The sequence below is a fragment of the Corvus kubaryi genome, unplaced genomic scaffold (assembly GCF_017639235.1).
Source record: "Corvus kubaryi isolate FWS band 111438036 unplaced genomic scaffold, C.kubaryi_AGA036_p1.0 78, whole genome shotgun sequence".
Taxonomy (NCBI): domain Eukaryota; kingdom Metazoa; phylum Chordata; class Aves; order Passeriformes; family Corvidae; genus Corvus; species Corvus kubaryi.
Window position 1 is genome coordinate 5,316,508 of NW_024582065.1, and position 23,556 is coordinate 5,340,063.

Genomic DNA, 23,556 nt, shown 5'->3' on the forward strand with positions numbered 1-23,556 from the left:
GGGGCTGCTGCGGGCAGGGCGGACAAAAGGCGCCGGAGCGGCGTGAGGGAGGGTGCGGGCCGTGGGCAGGTGGGTTTCTTCCACGTCCGCGGCGGGCAGGTGGGTGTGCCGCACTCCCCTCATGGCACGGGCGGGCTGTGGAGACGTGTCCCACCGTGGGGCGGCGTCCCGGAGGCAATGGGGTGGGATGCCGGGTCGGGGGGGTCGGCTGGGGGGGCTCGGGAGCGGCGAGCGGAAAGGATTTGCTGAGTAATTCGGCAGCAGTTCGATTCCTCCGTGTCCCGCCGTCCCTGCTCTCACACCGCTCGGGGCAGGGGGCTGCTCGCCCCGGCTGTGGGGCGAGGCAGGGCCGGGGTGTGCGCAGTGTGCCCCCAGCGAGGGGAGGGCGCCGCTGTTTGTTACCTGCGGACGGAAGCGCGGTGCGGTTTATTTATGTCTCCCGGAGGATGTTCCCGTCTGTGTCCGGAAAGCTGCGGTGGAGTAGCGGGGGCTGGTGCCGAGGTGTGCTGGGTTGGGGCTGGTGCCCATTGCCTGGAGCGGGGAGAAGGTCAGAGAGTCCTCTCCCAGTGCTGCCTTTGCGGCACTGTGGTACGGCTAAAATGCAATAGCTTTGGTTTCCAGGGTGTTGCTTCAAAATCTGTCAGCCCGAATGGTAACTTTGGGACCAAGGGGAATGTATCCTCGGACATCTTCAGCATGATGGGGTTGGACTTTCTCCTACTGATGTCTGTTCTTTTTCATTTCCCTCTGTTGTTGACACAATGCTCTCGGATGTTCTGCAGTCCTCTCCTACATGGCTGAGAGACTGGGTGCTTGAGAGATCCCTCCAAGGATCTGCTCCCTCGCCTCTTTTCCCATGCCCTGTGCTGACATGCAGGAAGCAAGGAAAAAAACTAGCCCTGTTGTAGTTTTTGTTGATGGTGCTAAACTGCTGCCACTTCAAGAAGGTCCATGTTGTGAGGGAAGGGGGCAGTTGCTTGAATCTGGAGTGGATCACATAGAAGTGCGATCTATGCTTTCTGATACTCTTGATGGTAACATTTAAAGTGAATCAGGCTTTTCAGATTAGAAAATAGGCAGTAATGTCATCCCTTTCTTCATCTGACAATAATTTGTTATTCTGTCTCTACCTGTGTAGGCTTAGCTATGATATTAGTATTCAGCCTCTCTTTTGGCTGGGTCTGCAACACCTGCTTTTTGGTCACTTCTGTTAGAATAACAGATGCTGGAAATTCCTTCCTGCTTAAAGTTTTACTCGGTTCCTAGTGTTCTTGCCATCTTTCTAGGTATCAGCATGTCTCTTTCTGGCACCCAGTGATCCTCTGAGTTGTTTGTTGCTTCTTAGATACTGCTTACTGAGCTTTTACATGTCTCTCTGTGAACTCGATCCCTTCTTTTTTGCTGATAATCTGTGTTTCCTTTCAGGGAAGCTGTTCCCATGGCTTGTGGGGAGTGCAGCGCTTCAGCACTCACTTGGGATCCAGCACGTAGGAATATCAGCCACTTCCAGCACAGAGAACTGACGTGCAGATAGCAGAACTCTGCTACAAGGTGAGGGCTCTGGGCCAGCTCTGAGTGGTCAAGAAAAAAAAAAAAATAAGATCAGGGTCCTGCTTAACCATAGATGCGAAGTGGAGCACATGAGATAATTGACATGGAGGAAAGGTGGTTGGTCAGAGGATGGTATGGGGAGAGTGGTGGTATTTAATTGTGGTGGTGTTAATTAAATTCTGGGAGCCCTTAGGCAGCTTGGAGATGACAAAGGAACTGAGCCTTGTCCAAAGTAGAATATAACTGTATATAGTCACCCATAAAACCAACTCCTGGCCGCATAAACCCTGACTTATTACTGCACTTAACAGTAAATACAGAGGCTGCCCACTAAATATTTTGGTGACTGCTGCCTAAAAGGAGTCCAGCTGAAAAATAGGAAGAGCTGTTTGGTTTGGTGGGTGCCCTCCCTTTCCTGTGGGGTAATGTTTGTCCTCCTGTATAGGCGTCTCCAGGCAGCTTTTCCCAGTGCGCTCACCAGTCACCTGTGTGGGTGTCAGTTAGGCAACGACAGAAACTAGTTGCAGGAATCTCTCAGCTTCCTTGGTTCTGCACTGGGACAGTGATTAAAGGGATTGCACAATTCTGTGCCCAGCTTCATGATGGGAAATTCTGTCTAGCTTGGCTGTGTTCTGAGCAGGGATGTGCAGTGTGTTGATTCCAGAATAGAAGAAATCCTTAAGGCTTGTCTGGTGTTCAGGCAGTTCACTGACTTTTTTATTTTTATTTTTTTTTGCTAATCTTGTCATGGTATTTGGAAACCCTTTTAATTCTTGTAGGTCAAAGACAATGTGCATAAATATTTCCTTAAAGCATGCCAGAAGCCATGTGTTAAAAGATAATGTTTCCATGCTTGAGATGTGAGTGCCTGAAGCCTTCCAGTGGTGACTTTCTGAAGCTGGTTACATTCTAGTAACTGCTGCAGGCAGTCAGAGAGATGGTCTGTGGTTTGGGGTTCCCTGATGCTATTTTTTAAAAATTTTAAATAAGCAGTGGAGGTCACATGTATCAAATTATTGCGGTATGATTAGAGCAGACTTTTTAGAAGCTTTCATGTGCTTCTCCCACATACTAAAGAAGGATTTTGTTCAGTAGAGTACTTCAGCAGCAAGCCTTTTTGTGTTGAACTGAGCTTAACTGGTATCTCAGAAAATAGAGGTGCACTATGTGGTGAGTGGTGCTGGAAAAGGGTTTTTTAGGATTTTTGTGTGGGGCTCATTAAGGTGAGGAGTGGTGTGCGCAGCTGTTGTTTTGGTAATGGTTAAAATTCAAGTCTTCAGCTGCAGTGTGGTGAGTCTCCTTTACACATTTTTACTAGTGTTTTCAAATCCAGCCTCAGTTTAGGCTATGCACACTAATACTGAACAGGCATTCCACAGTCTACATGTTTTGAAGAGTGTATCTTGAATGCTTCCAAACAGCTTTTTTCCTTAAACAGCTGATGTGGTGCATGTGTCTTGTATTGCAACTGGAAATCCAGTTCCTGTAGCTGGGTTATATCTGCCCTTCCTGCTGCTGTGAAACTGCTTTTGAAACTAAAAGCTATTCAGTCCTGACCCCCCCCCCTCCCACCACTGAAGTAACAGTGCTGCCTTCACTTTGTGTACCAAACATTGTTAACGTCTGCTATAAAATTACCTTTGCAGTTCACAAAGATCCTCTGGTCACTGCTGCTCCTGTAGCTTCAGCCTACTTCTGTGCACAGTAAAGGTGTGTGCTGGACTAGTTAACAGGTTCTCCTTTAGAGTTGTGGTTTTATCAGACCTTGATGATGAGGGGTGAGGTGGTCTGTTCTTTATTAATTAATATAGTCAGAAAATGTTCTGAGCTGGAAGTCTTAGTCACAGTTTTGGAGCTGGTAGTCCTGAGGGCAAGGCCTGTAGGGTATAGGGAATTTGAAATATGAAGAGGTACTTGGTCCTCTTTGCTCAGACTGGGGCAAAATAGTCATGTGCTGATAGTTGATGTCTTAATTGTCTTGCATTGCTCTTGTCTGTGTTGTCTTTCATCCTGACTGGCTCATCTCTTGGAGCTTGAAAATTGCTGTGGCAACACCCATGGATTTGTGCATGTTGAGACAGTCTGTCAGCAATGAATTAAGTTATCCTTGCTTTTACTCACTTTGAATTTAGTGTTGATTTCTTATCTGTTAGTTATGCCAAAACTCTGTCTACCCTTCCTACTGAGAACAGCTGGTTCCTCCAGCTCTCAGTGCTGGATTTAAGTGCTGAAGAGCCCTCTCCTGCATCTGGTGAGGTGCTTGGAACTGTTCTGGTTTTCTTGAGTAGTTACTAGCAGAATTAATTCGATCCCTTGTGTTAGGCAGCACAAGGGAGTGCTTCAATGTGTCCTGTTGGAAGAAGCCTTTTCCAAGACAGCTCCAGTGCCCTGTCCTTGAAACATCTTTGTTATGGCCGAGAGAAAATTAATTTTGGATAGGAAGCCTGTGGCCACATACATTCATAATTTATAAGCTGACACAGCCGTTTTGCTCTGGTTTACATCAGTGTTGCAAGTCATCTGATGGCACTTAAGTTTACAACACCAGCAGACAGTCCCTGCCCCAAGGGTCAGTGATGCTGGTAACTGCAGACTGTGCTCAGTTCTGTGCAGCTAGGGCAAAACACTGTCAGGTGGCAGAAAATGTGGCAGGCCAAGCCAAGTCCAGCATGGATTGTTCTTTTAGTGCAGCTGTTCTTCCCTGTACTTGTCAGGACACACGTGGTTGTGTGTTGGTAAACAGGAGCTGTTGCACTCGACTGTTAAGACTGACAGTCTTGCATCTGACAGGAAAAGTCAACTAATGGGTAGCTGTAAAGATGATAAAATAATAACCACAGTGTAGGTGGATTATTCTTTTTAATAAACTTCAGTGAAGACAATGTGATGCAGTGGGTTCACTTCATCCTGCTGTGTCTTGTGGCTTGGGTGGGGCTGAGCATTGTGAAAACCGCCTTACCCTGCTCTCAGTGTTGGGTTCACTGCCTGTTCCACTGAGAGGAGTGTAAGTTCTGGCACCTGCTGTTCCACCACTCTGCTTGTCTCAATGATAAATAACCCTTTTAACTTGACATAGAATCTTAGAGTGGTTTGGGTTGGAAAGGACCTTAAAGATCACCCAGTGATCGTGTTCACTTCTCTGTCTCAGAAGATGTTTTGTCCCACAGGACGAATTTATCTTTTTAAAGCAGAAGGGGCCTGATATAGGTTTAACAGTTACTTAGGGCTTTGGCATCTGGCTTCACTGCTGTTTGTTCTAAACAGCAGAGGACAAAACAACCTGAGTTGTTCCATCTCATGTCTTGGGCTTTTCCAGTTGATCACGTGGCTGTCCTTGAGCTTAGAAGGTTTTCTGAGGGGTGCCTGAAAGCAGCTCTGTTTTCAGCCTCCTTTTTTTTTCCCCCTCTTAATTCTGGATCTAATAAACATGGGGGAGGTGACACATAAATTCCCAGTCCCATTTCTGCCCAGTAAGCTCTTGCATTTCCTGATTTTTGAACAAAGAGCTCTGTGTCATGTCCTTCTTTAGGATTTCAGGTGGCAGCATGCTGGGGAGGGAAGCTCTGCTGTGTTGAAAACTTACTGTAACATGTTGTAGCTCGTCAATAATCAGGGCTGTAGTCTTGAAAGCATCAAGGCTTTTATTTCCTTTATCCACCTCTGATGCTGTCAGCACCTGAACAACTCTGTCTTTCTCTGGGCTTCTGAGAGGTAAGAAATTCTGTCAGCAGGGTTTGACTTGTGCTTTGCAGTCCACAATCTTAAAATTAAGTCAACTGGTAATTAAAAATGTGTAGAGAAAACTAAAGGGTTGCAAGATTCAACATAAAATTCATCCACGTCTACTTACCCAGAACTGTTTTGTGAGACTGATTCACTTGAAAGCTGCACGTGACTGAAGGTGAGGATTTTCTTCAAATCAGGGAGGTTTGTGCATTCCTGTGTGTGTCCTGAGGTTGTGCATGTAAGTGCTCTTTGGCCACTAGCTTTGTTAATAACAGAATGGCCAACAGAAAAGAGGAGGAAAGAGGAGGCTGGATGAAGTATTCAGCAATGATGAGTCAAGCTGACAAACTGGCCGGTGAAACAGAACAGTGATGTTGTTTCTGTTCACTCTGCCCCGAGCTGGATGTGCTGGCCAACAGCTGCAGGCAGGAATTTGAAGCACTGTTCAGCTAGGTGTCTGTTGACAATAGGTCAGTCTTCAGTTTTTTAGATTAAAGGGTTTTGGATAGAGGAATTGTCCAAATCAGAGAATAGCTACTCTGTTAATACGTATGGTTTGTGGGAAGCATTCATGCTCTGCCAGCCTTTAAGAAGGTACTTGCTGCTTTTATGATGTCTGTCAGCCAGATACGTTTAATCTTGTTTCTGACTGGTTTTGCTGTGTAGGTGTGGCTTGCTCAGAATGTCCCTGTTATTCCAACGTGAGTGATTATCTTTCTCCTCCAGGTGTGTCTGGTAAAACATAGGATTAATACTTGGTGATGCTTATGGTTGGCTGAAGGCTGGGTAGGTTTGGCAGGCAGGTTATATAAGTCTGAAACTGCTGTTCCTTCTCTTGGATCAGCCAGTTCAGCATTAGTGGGGAGGCTGTAAGTTTGTGCCCAGCAGGCTGAGGCAGGATGCAAACCTGGATCCAGGTGAATTTGCAGACCCTGAAGAGGTATGTAGTAGCCAAACATGGAATGTGTAAGTATTTCAGGAACATATTTATGTAGGCTGGATTGATCCTGTTGTATGCTTTAGCATACAGATCTTTTACTGAACAATCTCAGATGTTGCTGATCTAAACTGTCCTGAGGTGGTTCTATATTGGATATAGAAAAGCTCAAAGTAGTGTTGCTTGATGTAGCTGAAACCCTCCAATGTAAAGTCATTTCTGAGGGGGCAGGGGCTGAGGGACTGCTCAGGGACTCTGTCGTGGCAAGGAAAGCTCTGTGGAATGCAAAACTTGAAACATCTTTGAGACAGCCACTTGTAAGATTTCTCCCCTTTCACTCCCTCCCAAAGCCTGTGTATTTAATTTTACCCTTGGAAAACTTGCTTTCTTATGTGTCTGATAAGTTGACAGGAGTTTAGACAGAGAAGTTTTATGTATCAGCTTATGCAAGTTTATTGAAGTCAACTTGTCCTTAAACTTAAGCGCTCTTTCAAAATCTCGGTATTGATGACTTCCATGGGGCAGAGGTAGCTACACTGCAAGTAAATTGTCTGTTCCTGAGCTCCAACTGGAAGGTTCTGCAGTTTGAAGTATATATGATGGAGCTTGGATCCTACTTCACCAACACTGCTGTGACACTGAACTTCCTTTTCCATAGCTGTTCCTGTCCATAAACTCAGTCACTCAGTCCAGGTGTTCTGTGCTCAGCCCTTGGTGAGGCTGCGTGATTGGCAAATAAAGCTTCTCCACAGTGAATACTTTGCTGCTGACAAAGCATCCTGGAATCCAGCTCTTAAAAAGAGCCGAAGCTTGAAATCTCCCATCTGCTGGTCCTGTGGATCTTGGTCTGCTCTTGGTCACAAGGGAGGTAACTTTATTTCTGGCCAACTCCCTTCATGCAAGGATTGCTCCCAGTCCTATGCCAGAATAATACCCTCCATGTAAATCCCTCTGTTCTACTGCCCATGTTGGGAGAGTCGGTGTTCCAGCTACCTGCGTGTTTTCTTCCTGTAGAGTGGTGGAAATCCCAGTCCTTGTGGGAAGAATCCTTCTGTGCATGGGAGAATCAAGTGACAAAGATGACCCCTGAGAATTTGACTTTTAGTATGCTGTTGTCATCACCCCAGCAGCAAAACTGCTCTAATCCAGCATGGAGAATGTTGCAACAAGAATTGTGTTCTAAAATGATTACAAGATGGAGTTCACAAAACGAAGATGACATTTGATGACATTGTAGAAACATCAGGAATTAGAATTGGATTGCATGCATAGGGAATCTGGGTGAAGAGGGATGTGACTTTCCCCATCTACTTTCTCAAGTTTTTGCTGGGTACTTTTCCCTTTTACTGCGGATGCTGGGAACAAGGTTAGATAAGACATAGCCAATTCCAGCTCCTGCAAAGGTGGCCCCTAGTTTTATTGTTCCTCTTTGGGACTTGAATGGGGTCTCCACTGCTGCCAGAAGTGGGAATTTGCTGTGAATGTTCTTTTCTTCCTCTAGTGCTCCTGTCATTGTTCCTGGAAGGCAGGAGATTTCCTGCTCCACCCTGTTAATTGCTGACACTGAAATGTAATAGATTCTCTTGGGATGCTCATGGTTTTTTTTTTTAGCTGTCTTGTAAGTTCACAGTGTAAAGGGGATTTCCTACACTGTGTAACTGGTAAGCAGAATTAGGGAGCCAGCTGTGCTAATTTCTTTTTGGTTTCCTTCCTACTTACCCTGAGCTACAAATCAAAGTGAGTACAAGGTTCATTTCTTGTGAGAAAAACTTAGGCGTTTTCTGGATTGAGCAAAATGAGTAAACCCAGCACTACAACTCTAGTCTGCAAATGTCATGAGACTCCAATTCCTGAAAGGAGATCATCCCAGTTTCATAAGCCTACTATGAAGTGTCTGATATTTCCTACAAGTTTCTCTCCCAAGAGGGATGAAGGAGGAAGCAGGAAGGATCTTTGCGGAGAAGTGATATCTAGTCAAGAGGAAAGAGATAAACGTATTTTTTTCCCTTGATATGGAGTAGAAGGAGTAAGTTCTTTCATGAATAGCTGTTTAACTGCTGGATTCATTTCAGCTGTTCTGGTGTGTAAGAGAGCTTCTGTACCCTGCTTTATCCTGGAATTATTATTTCTGTAGTACGTACAGACAGCTCTTCCCAAATGTATTCTCGCACATGGGCTCTCTCCCCCCTGAGGCAGATGTATTCCGAGGAGGAAGCTGAAATACCTTGCCTAGGGCTTGCAGCACGGTAGTCACAGGGCTGGGAAGCAGGCTCTGAACGCCTTGTCAGTCTTCTCTGGCTGCTCAGGTGCTGTGCAGAAGAGGTTCAGCTTTGTCTGCTCCCTCCCGTGTGGATGTGCAATACTCCTGCTCTGTTTAGTGCAGTTGCTTCTGCAGCTGCTTCTGCAGTCCTGCAGAGTATTTTTTCCCTCTAACAGTGCTCTCGATGGCTCTTTTCATCCCTTGTTTGTGACTTTACTAGTTGATCATTAATAGATTTGCTGTTCCTTGTTTTACTGAGTTTCTAGCACAGGTAATGCCACTTTCTCTCAAAATTGCCCACTCAAAAAAAAAAAAGTGGCATTTCCCCAGTCTCTTTTGCGATGGACTAACGTAGTGTTGGATCTGGATTAGATCAGGAATGGTTTTCATCTATCAATCTACCACCTGTAGTTGCTTGAAACCTTCCCAAGTAGCACTGAGCCAAAGCTGTCATTAGACCATTTATTGTTGTAAACAGCAAACCAAAGAATAGCGCTCTGTATTTAATGTCTCTAGGGAATGTGGTGCTTTTTGAGTTCATGTTAGGAATGGCTTTCTTTGCAGTTCAGTGATGGAAGTCCATTTTAAGTAAAAACTTGAATTCTACCAAAGCGGGTGGTGTGGGCCACCCCCCTTGTCACAGAAAGCCTTGTCCCAGCCAGTGATACTGAGCTTTCAGCCCCCCCAGGACTTGTTGGACTGTCTGCACAAATGAAATCTTACAGCTTGAATTGAATTTTTGTTTTCTCCTTTATACTTGAATTGTGTGAGTTTCAACGTGACTGAAAGATTAGTGCTTGTCCTGCTCCCGAACTTTGCTAGAAAGATGCTGTGGTATTACTGCTTTTTCACCATCATTAGAATGAGTTACAGTGACTTCATATTCTTCTGTGTTACCTGTCAAATAGGGGAGTTTTGTGAGCTCCATTATCCATGGATCAGTCAGGCTTCAGGGCTTTCTATGGCTTGTTGAAGAGCATGCTCAAAGTTTCATCTGGAAGTCTGAAGGACACAACAAGCATTGCCATCAGGCCTGTGCTTCCCAGAACCTTTTGGTTTCCTTTGTGACACTTAAATCCCAGCTGAGATGAACTGTAGGTGGGAGTGGCTGGTCAGAGCAGAAAATTCTTCGAAATATGTTTCCCCCTTCCTCTGTTTTTCAAGTAAGTAAGGCAACAAACCCAGCTGCTACAGCATTTCAGTACTCAGTTTATCAGATGGCAAGTAGCTAATCTTTCCTTGGAGAGTTTACACAAAGGAAGGAAGCCAAAGTTACTTACTTGGAAAAGTCATGATACTGAGCAATGTTTCTTCTCTTTTCCAGCTTGCTTAATGAATGTCATAATGAGTTGCATCAATGAAGTGGTTATGGGAAATACAACTGTATTGTACGTAGATCTTTTTCCTTGCCCCTTCAATCTGAGAACCAGCCATATGCAGAATTTTTATGTAGAAGCAGTAACAAAACAATGATAAATAGGCTCTGTATGTAGATTTTATCACTTCTAATGGTGCTGGCAAACTCCTTCATCCCTGAAATAAAATCCCTAGATAAAACAGTAAATTTCCAAATAGTGGTCTGGTCAAGGGAGTTAAGTCTGCCCTGTGATCTTTCTTTAAGTGTATCTTGCCCTACAGACTAACAGTAAGTACCAGTTCTGAGGTTTTGTGACAATTTGTTTGTCAGGGAAGGCTGAACAAACTTCATTGCCTGGGCCATAGCCAATGACTCACAGGCAGCCTCATTCATTTTTCTCAGTTACTTGAAATTGCGTCTCAGCTAATTCCAGTCTTGCTATACCAGCACTTAACATGTGTTTTCTCCTGCCCTCTTGAAGAGCATAACAAAACCCTTTAAGCTGTTTCTGGTTTTCTTCCAGGTGAATCATGATTCCAGTCACTGAGCTGCGCTACTTTGCTGATACTCAGCCAGCCTATCGCATCCTGAAGCCGTGGTGGGACGTCTTCACGGATTACATTTCCATAGTGATGCTGATGATCGCCGTGTTCGGAGGAACGCTTCAGGTCACCCAGGACAAAATGATTTGTTTGCCCTGTAAATGGGTTACCAAAGACTCTTGCAATGACTCTGTCAGGGGATGGACAGCGGCAGCCCCGGAGCGTACCTACTACAACACTAGTCTCGTTCCCTCTGCTGATTCCGGGCCTACAGGGATCCGATATGATCTGGACCGGCACCAGTACAACTATGTGGATGCGGTGTGTTACGAGAACCGTCTTCACTGGTTTGCCAAGTATTTTCCTTATCTAGTGCTGCTACATACCCTCATATTTCTGGCTTGTAGCAACTTCTGGTTCAAGTTCCCAAGGACCAGCTCCAAGCTAGAGCATTTTGTGTCTATTTTGCTCAAGTGTTTTGACTCTCCGTGGACAACGAGAGCGTTGTCTGAGACAGTGGTGGAAGAGAGTGATACCAAACCAGCATTTGGAAAAATGAATGGCTCCATGGACAAGAAATCCTCCACGGTCAGTGAGGATGTGGAAGCCACTGTTCCCATGCTGCAGAGAACAAAGTCTCGAATTGAGCAAGGGATTGTGGACAGGTCTGAGACTGGTGTCTTGGACAAAAAGGAAGGTGAGCAGGCCAAAGCACTCTTTGAGAAAGTGAAAAAGTTTCGTACTCATGTGGAAGAGGGAGACATAGTTTATCGCCTGTACATGAGACAGACCATAATCAAAGTAATCAAGTTCATTCTCATCATATGCTATACTGTGTACTATGTCAACAACATAACATTTGATGTGGACTGTAAAGTGGACATTGAGAGCTTGACTGGCTACAGAATGTACCGCTGTGCTCATCCTTTGGCCACTCTGTTCAAAATCTTGGCGTCTTTCTACATCAGTCTGGTGATTTTCTATGGTTTGATCTGCATGTACACGCTGTGGTGGATGTTGAGGCGGTCGCTCAAGAAATACTCCTTTGAGTCCATCCGGGAGGAGAGCAGTTACAGTGACATTCCTGATGTGAAAAATGACTTTGCTTTTATGCTCCATCTGATCGATCAGTACGACCCCCTCTACTCCAAGCGCTTTGCTGTCTTTCTGTCAGAGGTGAGTGAGAACAAATTGCGGCAGCTGAACCTCAACAATGAGTGGACTTTGGAGAAACTACGCCAGAGGATCACCAAAAACTCTCAGGATAAGCTGGAATTGCATCTTTTCATGCTGAGTGGCATTCCTGACACAGTATTTGACCTCATTGAATTGGAGGTCTTGAAGCTGGAGCTTATCCCTGATGTCACTATTCCCCCCAGCATTGCCCAGCTCACCAGCCTTAAGGAACTGTGGCTCTACCACACAGCTGCCAAAATTGAGGCTCCAGCCCTTGCCTTTTTGAGGGAGAATTTGAAATCTCTCCACATCAAGTTCACAGACATTAAAGAGATTCCTCTTTGGATTTATAGCCTGAAGACACTAGAGGAGCTTCACCTGACAGGGAATTTGAGCGCTGAAAATAACCGGTACATTGTGATAGATGGACTGAGGGAGCTGAAGAGGCTGAAGGTGTTGAGGATGAAGAGTAACCTCACCAAGCTGCCACAGGTGGTGACAGATGTTGGTGTGCATCTTCAGAAGCTTTCCATCAACAATGAGGGCACCAAGCTCATTGTCCTCAACAGCCTTAAGAAGATGGTCAACCTGACAGAGCTTGAGCTGATCCGGTGTGACTTGGAACGCATTCCTCACTCTATCTTTAGCCTCCACAATCTGCAGGAAATAGACCTGAAGGACAACAACCTAAAGACCATTGAGGAAATCATCAGCTTCCAGCACCTACATCGTCTCACTTGCCTTAAATTGTGGTACAACCACATTGCCTACATCCCCATGCAGATAGGCAACCTGACCAACTTAGAACGCCTTTACCTGAACCGTAACAAGATAGAAAAGATCCCTACCCAGCTCTTCTATTGCCGAAAACTTCGGTACTTGGATCTCAGCCACAACAACTTAACTTTCATACCACCAGATGTTGGACTTCTTCAAAACCTGCAGAATCTGGCTGTGACAGCCAACAGGGTAAGTGAGCAAAGAGCTGAGTTGCTGTGTGAGGAAATAGCACTGGCACGTCTGTTATCTGTGTGATTAAACGTGCTACAATGGTCTGTGGATACGACTGGCACTGCTTTTGTATCTTGCTGAGGGGTTTATCTAAGGCAAGCCTGTCTTCCAAGAGCCCTTGTTCTGTTGCATTTCTTCTCTTAATGGTGAGACTGCTTCCAAGTGCCGGTTGGAGGCTGTTTAGAAACTCTGCAAGTCAGTTGTTTCTCTGCAGTAGGAAGCATGTAGTCTCTAGATTGACATTGATTTTGGGCTTAAAATGGAGATCTGAGGAACTGTAGTCTTAATCTAAAACCATGTGCTTAAACCTGTCTACTTCAGACATGTATGTACACTGGGAGCAGCCATGTGGGGAATGCACGTCTGTGGCTTACAGCTTTCCTTAGAGTACTTTGCATTTGCAGGGAGTACTCCATAGTTTCGTCTTGTAAACATGTACTTTTTGTTTCAGTCTTAAGTGCAGGGCAGATTACAGAGGATGACCAAGTGTGCTCTGCTGCTTGGTTACCATAAGATGTTTCTTGGCTTGTGTTGGAGGGTGTTTATTTGCTTAAAGCAAACTATACCCATGTCAGGTTTTCTGTTCCTTTATTTAAGACTAAGGAGACTTCGTTTACCATGTCTGGCAAAGTTGAGACTTTCATTCATTCTATCTGCTAATTCCTGTGAGACTCTCTTTTTCCCTTTATCATCGCCTAAAGTTGAAAGAGCCTCTAACATAAGTACAAATTGCAAACAGACATAATTAGGTGCTTCTGGGTTCTTCTGAGACCAAGCAGAATTGTCCTGGAGCAGTGCTAGTTTTCACTGTCATATATCAAGGTCCTTCCTGCTATTGGCAAGATCTGTTCCTGGCTGAACACTGCCAGTTTGCTTGTGAGAGACACAGAGCAACTTGAGTGTGGTTTGGCTTTTCACAGAAGTGCTCTCAAATCAAGTATTTAATTGCTAATGCATTTCAGTATTAGGGTTCCTAAAACTCCAGCCACATTTTGAGGTTAGTGTCTGGAAGCTTGTTGTGCCTCTGCAGCATAGGGGCAGACAAGGGGCAGTTGTTCAGCAATTCCAGCTGAACAGCTGCTCACTGGGGTTTCCTGGCACTGGATGGTTGTGTGTCTGTTTGTGTGGGTGGCTGAAGCTCTGGTAAACTTTGTGGTATGTTACTGTTCAGAACTCAGATAATTCTGCACCGTTTGCCTTCTGGCAGCCTTCCTAGCACAGCTTCCCAAGGGTTAATCTGCAGTGTATCCTCTGCAGTTTTGGGGTGGAGCATTTCTTGGATGAGAGGAGTTAGAGGCAGCTCCATTTTCTGCAGCACAGTGTGGCACCACCCATTTCTCTCTGGAAAAAAAGCCCCATGCAACAGGAAAGATGGAGCAGCCTTTGCTCCGGTGTGTTCAGAAACAAAAGGTGATGAGGACCCAATGGAACAGCCAACCTGTTTGTGTCCTCTGCTGGTACCTGGGCAAGCCAGAATTACACTGGGGCTCTGACAGCCTGGTTACTCCCAGTAAATGGTGACAGCAAGAAACACAAGGACTGGTAGACTGGCACTTCCCAAGGCCAGGAATTATCTCAAATGTCCTCTTGTAGCTCAGCAGTCTTAGTAAATAGAGGCTTCTGGAGCTGGCTGGCACTACTGTCCCGTTCTGGAAAGCAGACTGTTATAACACATTGCTTCCTTCCTAAACCAATACTTGTCCCTCAAATAACTCTATTATTTTCAAGAGTCTGTGATCATATGTTACTATTTGCAAAGCACTCCGGTACCAGTAACAATGACTGCATTCAGTTGTCTCTAATTGGTCTGGTTTCATCTTGGCTTTTCCTTAGGCTCCTCCTCGTTCAGAATGGATTGCAGGCTAATTTAGCCATGAATGATACATAGTTTGAGTTTTAGAAAGGTCGTGTTTGCTTTTAAAGGCAAATGATAGCCTCCAAGCTGAGACTTTGTATTAAGGGGAGACTCCTGAGTTGCTACATTTGGTTTCTAGCCTAGTGTTCGCTAAACCTTAGCCATGGAATGAAATTCTTTGGGAGGACTGGACTATTACAAGGATTTGCTAGAAATAAGCCTTATTAAATTAATGATTCATGGTTACCTGAAGGTGGTGCTGGGAAAGCTAACAGCTGGTGGCTTCATTTCTTGTTGTTGTTGTTTTATTTTGGCACTGTAAAAAAACCCCTATGACTTGGAGCCTAGAAAGTCTTTGCAATGTTTCACAGCCCTACAGAAATGATGGAAGAAGATTCCCAGTTCTCAGGGCCTGGAGGTTGTACCCATGTCGCCTCTGCTCGTCTTACAGCCAAACTAGAAGTCCTGTGTAAATCCAGTCTTTGTTCAGTATAATGTCAACTGTAGAATGGCTTCTTAAAGCAAAGGAACTAAGATCCAATGACAAAGTAAAGGATTTGGGATGGAAAGAAGCCAATACAGATGGAAGCATGTGACAGCACAGGCCAGCTGTGAGCAGGTTTCTGGTCCTCTAATTCTGGCCTTGGAGACAATATCTGTTTTAGCCACCATCACTGGTGATCTCTTGTAACTAGTGCAGTGGAATCCATAAAATCATGGTGCTGGAAGCACCCAAAGCAGTAAGCTCAGAAAGCAGGAACTCACTCAAGGGAGAAGTGGATGATTAAAAACAGTGACTCTAAACCTTGGAGCTTCGTGTTGGCTTGTCAGTCACTTGTGAACGTGTCTCCGTGTTAGCTGGTGACCTTCCCTATGATTGGTTTCTTTTTTTCAGATTGAAAGTCTCCCACCAGAGCTGTTCCAATGCAGGAAGCTGAGAACCTTGAACCTGGGAAACAACGTGCTGCAGTCACTGCCCTCCCGGGTGGGAGAGCTGACGAATCTGTCACAGATCGAGCTGCGAGGGAACCGCCTGGAGTGCCTGCCTGTGGAGCTGGGAGAGTGCCCGCTGCTGAAACGCAGTGGGCTTGTGGTGGAGGAGGACCTGTTCAACACCCTGCCCTTGGAAGTCAAAGAGCGCCTGTGGAGGGCAGACAAAGAGCAAGCTTGAACCCCCCGAGAAAAGGGAAAAGCCTCTTATCAACTAGAAGGAAGCAAAAGGCCATTTCAGTCCCCTTTCACCCAGATGCTCCCCTTTCTCCACTCCGATCACTATCAGACTGGCCAAGGAGTCCTTGACAAACATGACTCTGAATGAGTCAGCTTCTTGCCTCAGATGCAGGATGGGGGAGGCTTGGGATCAGGATGAGGATCAAGACAGATTAATTGGCCTCTGAGCAGGGCCTGGAGGGATTTAGAGGTGTTGCTGTTCTTCCAGACAGGACTTGGGGTGAGGTGGATGGTGCTGGAGAGAAGAAAAGATGTTTGGAGGAGAAAATGAATGTGGGGATTGCTGCATTGCTCCTAATAGGGCTTATATGTGTCAGGGAGTGAGGGAGTCCAGTGTCCTGCAAGCAAAGATCAAGACAAGGAAACCTCTTGGAGGAAACCTCTTGAACCTCCATCTCTGTGACACCTGGTACTGCTCCCCTCTGACTCAGATTCAGGCAGCGAGGCCCCAGATTGGGGTGGGATAGGACACAGACAGCTGATTTTATCTAGATGCTGGCATTAGGATTTGGGAGATAAACATCTCGCAGCTGCTTGAAGGCAGAATTTTTTTTTTTTTTTTTACTAATTTTCTTTCCCCTTTGCACACTCCCCACCTTCTCCTGTGCTCCTGGAGAAGGAACCAAACTATCTGCTCCGTTAAGATTGCACTACTGTAATGGTTTCAAGTCACTTGTTTGGGTGAGTAGATCACAGCATCCTTCTCCAGCTGGTGTCCTGGAGGCACTAACTGACACAATTCCAGAGCTTTAGCCTGTTCTGAAATGGATGGTTATAGTGTAAGTGGGAGACCTGGATAAAAAGCAGTTGGACTGTCTATCTGCTTTCTCGGAAGCATCGAGTTGCTTCAGGATCTGGCTTTTAGTTCCAAGCTACTTTTGAATTGCTGGTATTTTGTTGCATATCAAGTAGGAATGTACAACTGGCCAGTGTGTCAGGGGCTCTCATGGGGTTGGAGAGGAAATTTGGGTTTCCTCTGTATATCTTGTCCCCCATCCTGCCTTCCCTTGTTAAATTAAGTTGTTCAATGCTCTGCCAGTGTTTTTCATGGATGCAGTCTAGAGAGCTGCTTGATTGTTCTCTTCTGTTGTTGCCCTCACTTTAAAAGCTGTCAGTTCCTGTTACACCTCTTGACCTAAATAAGAGGCTAATGCTCATTGAATCTGGTGCTGGAAAAGAAACCTTGTCCTCCTGTTTCTTCCCCTTTTCATTCCTTTGGTGTTAAGGGGGAGAATGAGAATCCTCTGTGGACTGAGCTCTTCTGGCTTCCTGGAACAGAGCAGCCTTTACTGAAACAAGTTTGACCTGTTTGGCAGCATTTGACAAAAACCCCTCAACCTTCTGGGCTGGCAGAGGTAGATAATGTGTAACAGTTACTGATAATCATGTCCTTAAGGTGGGGTGGTTAAGATGCCTCCAGGACACAAAGGTCTGTGCTTTTCCATCAGAAGGAAGAGGAGGCTCCTGGACCTACAGGTCCTGGTTGTAACACACTGCATCAGATCAACAGGTCAGCTCCAAGGTGCAGCGCTGCAAGCTGGGGCATGAGGAGTTTGGAGGCCTCCCATGTGTACAAAGGGGGAAGCTACATCCAGCTCCAGAGTGATTCCTGACAAGCTGCCAGCAAGTGCCCTGGCTTAGTGGATTGTGGTGATCCCATGGATGTTGGGGCAATAAGGCACAGTGTGGCTCTCTTCATCAGATGTAAGATATGAAATATATATATATATATTAAATATGCTGAAACCATGAACAATGTTAACTGGACTCTGGATTTATTGATGTTCAGATGCTTAAATAAAGCTACATTAAAATCAGGAGATCTGTTTATAAAACTGCTTTTAAGAAAAATGTAAATCTTGCTTCCCTTATTATTATGGAAAGTCCATTCATAATGAAAAGTCTAAACAGTCCAGGGTATAATATAATTAAATCTCCATCTGGGAGGCAAGGTACTGTAAAAGCTTTTCTGGCTTCTAATAGGGTTAGTGTCTTAAAATTGTGTTAGAGCTGGGGCCACAGCTAAAAGGATGGGGAAGGACTATGCTGATTGGATTGTATTTGTATCTGCCCGAGCATTTTGGATCACAGAAAGGACAGAAATTGCTAGGTGGGCTTTGCTTCTTGAGTAAAGCAGGAATGGCTTCAGGCTTAGCTACAGAAATGCTGTTTTCCAGTCAGTTCCCTGTTGTGGATGTGGGGCCTGTTTGGATGGTGAAGGCAACTTTTTTCCTTAGTCTGTGCTAAAAGATAGCACTGGAGAGTAATGGCCACTGAATGGAGACTTGGATGCTATTCAAGAATGTTTGCTATTCAGGGCCACTGGGTGACTTTTATTACACATGTATTTTAGACTAGGCAGGGATGAAAGGGCAAAGCATCTCCTGGCAGTTTCACCTGGCTCGCAGGAGCAGTGAGATTCCTCCAGGATGTCTAGATTGGAGATGAGTGCTTTGACTCTTGATTCTAGGTGTGGTCTTAGTTATACAACCTAAACTTTGCACAGCTGAGTTAGAGTTTCTGTAAGCAGCTCCTGAACGTGTGCTGCAGTGCTTCTAGACGCTTGCAAGCCTCCTGAACAGCTCTGTGTCCCAGCAGGATGGGTGAACAGCCAGGTTTTGCCAAAGGGGAGGGACTGCCTCCAATTCCTGATCAAGTCACAGTGCTGTGCTCCTGCTGCTTCCTGACTAGAGACTGCCCTGGGTCTGAGGTGTGCAAAGCAATTGTAAGACGAACTGGTATTGTTCATGCATGAAAATGCCAGCTTTGTGCTGCTTTTGCAATTGTCCAAGCTTAACTCTTTCGGTTATAGCTGCTGGGGCTTGAGGGCTCCCTGTGTGGCAAAATGGGGATGAGCAGTCTGATAACGTTTTGTACCAGAAACAGAGGTGGCGCAAATACATTGTCACTCAGAAAGATGGCAATATGTATTATTTACTTCTGATACGTGCTGCTTGGTCTCCCTTTTGATTCCAGAGTGTATGATGAGATGGAAAAAGCTTTAAAACATCCAAGAATAGGATCTAGACCACGAGTCCTGAACATGTTTATGACAGAGGACTGCTGCAAAACTCAACCCCATAGCAGAGCGAGTCACTCACTTCCCAAACTTTTCTGGATTGCTCATTCTGTGAGGGATGACCCTTACATCAACAATCCTTCCTCACTTGCAAGTATTCAATCCATGAATATTCTGTATTTTCCTTTTAAGTTTCCATCAGACTGAAGCTTAGGGGGTTTATTTCTGACACAGATCTGTGCATTCACAGAAAGCATTCAGTTTAAGCAGACAGTCACTACCCTGGTCAGTGTCTTGTTCTCCTGATAGGCTTTTCAAAACAGTAGCAAACCAGATTATTTATTAGCTGCTAAACCATACAGCAACTTGAATTAAACCCACCTGTTTCCTTAATAGCACTTCTGAGCTGAACAAGTTCTTGGAGATCACAAGGACACTCGTCCCATGTTAGGATTGAAGGTTAGTGACATGCACTTTACCTTTCCTGCTAAATACCCCAAAAAGTGATAAGTTGCAATTAGTTATTTTGAACCAGCTGAAAGGCAAGGAATACCAAGCCTATTAAATGTGTAAAATTGTGCTGTACTCTGACACTATGCACTGGAATGTTAGCTGAAATTGTTCTGTGTTTCAGATTGCTTTCTGATTTTATTATTTGATTTCCAGTTAATTCAGCACCTGGAAGTAATTTACTCTGTCAGTCTGAGTGGTTAAATAGCTGTTACAGGTATCTTTCATAATGTGCTGTTCTTTCATATTAATTGTCACTTCTTTTTAATATCCTACCTCATTTTTTATTTTTTCTTATTACCATTTATACACTCCATTTAGCTCACTCCATTTTAATTAAAGTTCTTGGTGTTCATTACCGTAAATAGTATTAAGTGGTTTTCTGTTGCTGAACCACATGAAGTCCTCTTCTTCCTTTTTTTTTTTTTTCCTCCTCTTTAACAATTGATTTTAGGAATTTTGAGAACAATAACACATCCTTTACAGAGGATGAGTTGTTTGGAAAAAAGTTTCAAATTGTATTGATTCCTAGGCTGTGACATTGTTTCCTTTTCTTATCTTTTTTCCTGCTTCAGAATGGAACTCAGATGGTTTGAGTTCTTCGGATTTTTAACCTTTTTTTTTTAAGTCATCGTTCAGGGGAGGAGTAACTGTTTTCCCCCTCATCAATAGCTGTGATTTCTCTAGAGATCTGTTAATGTAACATCTCCCCAGAGGCACTTGCTCCCTGGAGTGTATTTGTAGCAGTGCCTGCCTGAAGCCAACTCCTCCCTTGGATTCTTTTTCTTTCAACGGTATAGAGATTTCTTAACTTCTGGGGTGACTTCTCACTGCCAGACAATATTGTCATACTGTTCTGAAAGTCACCTAAGGTAAGGCTTTGGGGATGCTGACTTAGTAAAATTACTGCTTAAACTTCACTTTTTAAATTTGTCTTCCATTTTAACCCTACTGTTTGGCCACAGTGGATAATGTCCTTTTCCTGAGCATGTGCCAAAACCGAGTGAGTTTTCTGTCCTACCTCATTCTAACTGTGTATGAAGCACAACTGGAATGGGGCAGGATTGTTAAAGTTTGATTCAGACCCTTCTCTCTCCAGTGGGTTAATATTCTACTGCTTTGGGAGTACGAAACCCTTCAGAAATCTCATCTCTAAAATCCAGTTTCAGAAGTAGCAGCACTTGAATTCCGGACCCCAAGGCAAAGGTGAACTTCGTGTGAGTACACACAAAGGCTTAGTTTAGGATTCCTGGTATTTCCCATCCCTTCCTCCCTCTGTTTCCTTTAAAGGAATTTTATTGGACAATGGAAGAATTTTTCTGGAGGAAACTTAATGAGAAGGGGGGCTACTAAGCCTGAGTCATCTTTACAGCTGACAGATGTGTCCATTTCCATAAGTCACCACTCATGGCTTAAACATGGTTCACTCCCTAATTACACGAGGAGGGCTGTGGTTTGGCATTGGGACCTGTGACTTGGTGTACCATTTCAGAATCATGACATTCACTTTGTACATGGGATTGTTTGGGCAGCTGAGCAACAGCACCTTTTTCCCTGTGAGCACTGAAGGCTGCTCGTTTGCTCTGAAAGACTTGTATGATTGGACACTTTACCAGAATAAAAGTTTTAATTTGCATTTGCTTTCTATGTCTGCTTTCTTTGGTGTTTCCTGTGTATAAAGGCATTCAGCCTTCCATGATGTCACTTTTCAAAAGACAGATGTTAATAATTCCAGCTGTTGTGTGGGGTTATTGGGTTGTTTCACTCATTACACAAGTCCTTGTGGATTATGACAATCCTTTCTGAATTAAGTAGATATACAGAGAAAGGGGTGCTGCTCTGTGACAAGCTGGGGCTGTGTCATGGATTTCGTTATCACTTCAACAAGTGTCTGAAACAGTTTCTGTTGCTGAATTTAAGGCTGTTGGAGCTACAGAAGTCCAGTTGTGTTTTCAAACTGCATACATGTCACCCCTTCCATAGGAAAGGGATAGGGAGTGAAGGTGATGGAGACAACTGCCTGTTGCCATAGGCATTGTCTTCAGACTGGTAAATTATTTCAGTTACCTGCCTTCCCCATGGGCTCCTTAACTGGAAATGCTGGCAGATAGTGTCTTTCCCAATTCATGATGTGTTACAGAGAATCAGCCTGTGACCTGCGAAGAAAAGCTGAGTTTCTGTGCAGTTCTTTTACTGTGTAGAAAGGTGTTTTCTTGTGTTTTGCCTTCCCTCATTTCCTTTGTCCTTGACTACTTGACCACAGTGACACTGGCCCCACTGCAGACAGAGAACGTAAACAGGCTTTGAAACAGGCGAGTGGGAGTCTATAGTGTTGATTATTGATGAGTTTTAATTAAATGCAGGACTGAACCAAGAAAGGAGAGGACAAAATGCCCCTTGTCATCTAAGGCTCACCTGGACCTCAGCTTCTTTTGGCAAGGATTTACCTGGTCTTCAAGGAGCTGAGGAAATTATGCTTCCTTTGCTCCTTGTTTCTCATTAAATATTCTGTCACTTGTTGCTGATCATATCAAAGACTTCGGGAGAAGTGAGGTGGTCCAGTGGAAATTTTTCCTCTGTGATAACCCTGGCAGCTCCACAGCAGCAGTTTTGGTGAGAGTGCTGAGCTGCTTGAGCTTGCTTGGCCCCAAATAGCTTCAATAGGAACCCTTATTGAGGAGGAAATTGGGATAATCGTGCCAGTCCAAAAGGCATTTGAAACACTTGATCTGTACCTTTCCTACAGACATGGGATGGGCTTTGGCAGCCTCCAATGGAGTTTGCCAGAAGTTTTCTTGCAGAGCTGGCAGAAGAAAATGTTAAGGGTCTGCAAAAAGAGCTCTTGGAGGGGGAGGAAGGGAAAGAAAAGGAGCCATTTCTCAGTTTTGTCTAAGTACTGTCAACCTTTCTATGTAAACTTACTGAGAGAGAAGGCTTTACAATGGTGGCATCCTTCTCTTTGACTTTTTTTGGGCAGTGTGTGGCCAGAGTGGTTTTCCTCTTGCTGGAAAGGTCTTTCTGAGCCTCAAAATAGGGGCGTGGCTGGAGTGGCAAAGAACAGAAGGATTCCTAAGGACAAATATGGAAAGCTTCTGGAACCAGGATGGGTTTTATCTCCTGGTAGTTGCTGCATTGTTTGCTGTGATCTGCTGTTTATATTGCTCAAAACATTCCATGGAACAGGAAAACTGTGGTTTGCTGTTGTGGCATGAATCAAAACAGCCTCTGGAGTCATCGTGTGTGCGTAAGGTGGGGAGTGGAGAAGGTGACGTGATAAATTGCTGGAAAAAAACACCGTGTCTGGGAATGTGAAGGGCATGACACGACAGTGACGGAGAGGGACTAAGGAGTGGCGTGGGAGTGTTTTCCAGGAGTATTTCTCCAGGATTACTGCCTCCTGGGAAGGGGTGAGGTGGGTCACACGATCAACGTGCAGGCAACAGCCTACAGCATGTTTTTTTCCCCATTGGTCACACATCTTCCTTAAAAATATTTCCACTCCATCAGTTGGTGAGAGACTGTTAAGAAGAAGAAGAAGGAACTACTGGAATATGTTTTTGGGCTTTGCAACATTGGAGACTGATTATTTTTTTTTTTCCCCCTCCTCCAGGTTTGGAGCCCAGTGATTAAAGTCGCTGGCAAAATTTAGCTTTTTCAACTACTGAATTCATATCCTCCTGTATACAGGGAAAAGCCTGAAAATAAGTTAATCCCGTAATTTCCTCTTTATTAAAAAAAAAAAAAAAAGGTGCAGAGTTGCTAGGATGTAAACACTTTTCTGTGAGCATTTTGCATTCCTTCCTTTTGTTGAATTTTCCTTTGGCTGGGTGAGTGATGCGGGAACCCACCCCCATGGCGTTATTTTTGTGGAGTGCTGCTGCATGGGTGTTTTCAGTGTTTCCTGTAGGAGCCAAACACATTTTCTTCTAGAGAGAAAAACCTTCCCCAGGGATTCCCGATGGGAGGAATGTGTTGGCTGGGAGCGCCACCGCTGGGCTGGCAACTGTTCCTCCCTCTCTGCCTTTTAGACCTACTTCCTGCAGTTTTGCTCTCTGGTTTGAACTTTGGGTGGATTTGGCTTTACTTATTTGTAAATATTACATGGACTTCTGGAACTGCAGGAGAGTGAACCGAGCAAGTGAAGGTGTAAATTACCAAAAACCAGCTGTGAACAAAAATAGCACAAGTATTCTTTATGGGCTGTACCAAACAGCACAAGCTCTTTACCACCCTTTAGTCTGTTTGTCAGCTCCTGGGTTGTGGAGCCCTTTCAGGGGATATGCTGAAGTGCTGGCAGGACTCACTGACTGAGCAAAAAGGGCTCTGTAAGATCCTGAATCAGTTCTTTTAATTTGTTCTAAGACATCTTGATCTTTTATTCA

General features: G+C 44.7%; 1 protein-coding gene across 3 annotated transcripts; it reads left to right on the top strand.

Annotated features, from left to right (window-relative positions):
• Nucleotides 1-10: 10 nt before the first annotated feature.
• On the top strand, nucleotides 11-20,810 carry LRRC8A (leucine rich repeat containing 8 VRAC subunit A). Of its 3 annotated transcripts, none has more exons than XM_042051985.1 (4): nucleotides 11-99; nucleotides 1,426-1,551; nucleotides 10,355-12,518; nucleotides 15,311-20,810. In XM_042051985.1, the coding sequence occupies exons 3-4, from the start codon at nucleotides 10,362-10,364 to the stop codon at nucleotides 15,584-15,586; spliced, it is 2,433 nt and encodes an 810-aa protein (XP_041907919.1). In that variant the 5' UTR covers nucleotides 11-99; nucleotides 1,426-1,551; nucleotides 10,355-10,361; the 3' UTR covers nucleotides 15,587-20,810. The 3 variants fall into 3 exon arrangements, with proteins under 3 accessions (XP_041907919.1, XP_041907920.1, XP_041907921.1); XM_042051986.1 differs by having other exon boundaries at nucleotides 29-69; XM_042051987.1 differs by lacking the exons at nucleotides 11-99; nucleotides 1,426-1,551 and adding an exon at nucleotides 5,164-5,262.
• The last annotated feature ends 2,746 nt before the right edge of the window (nucleotides 20,811-23,556 follow it).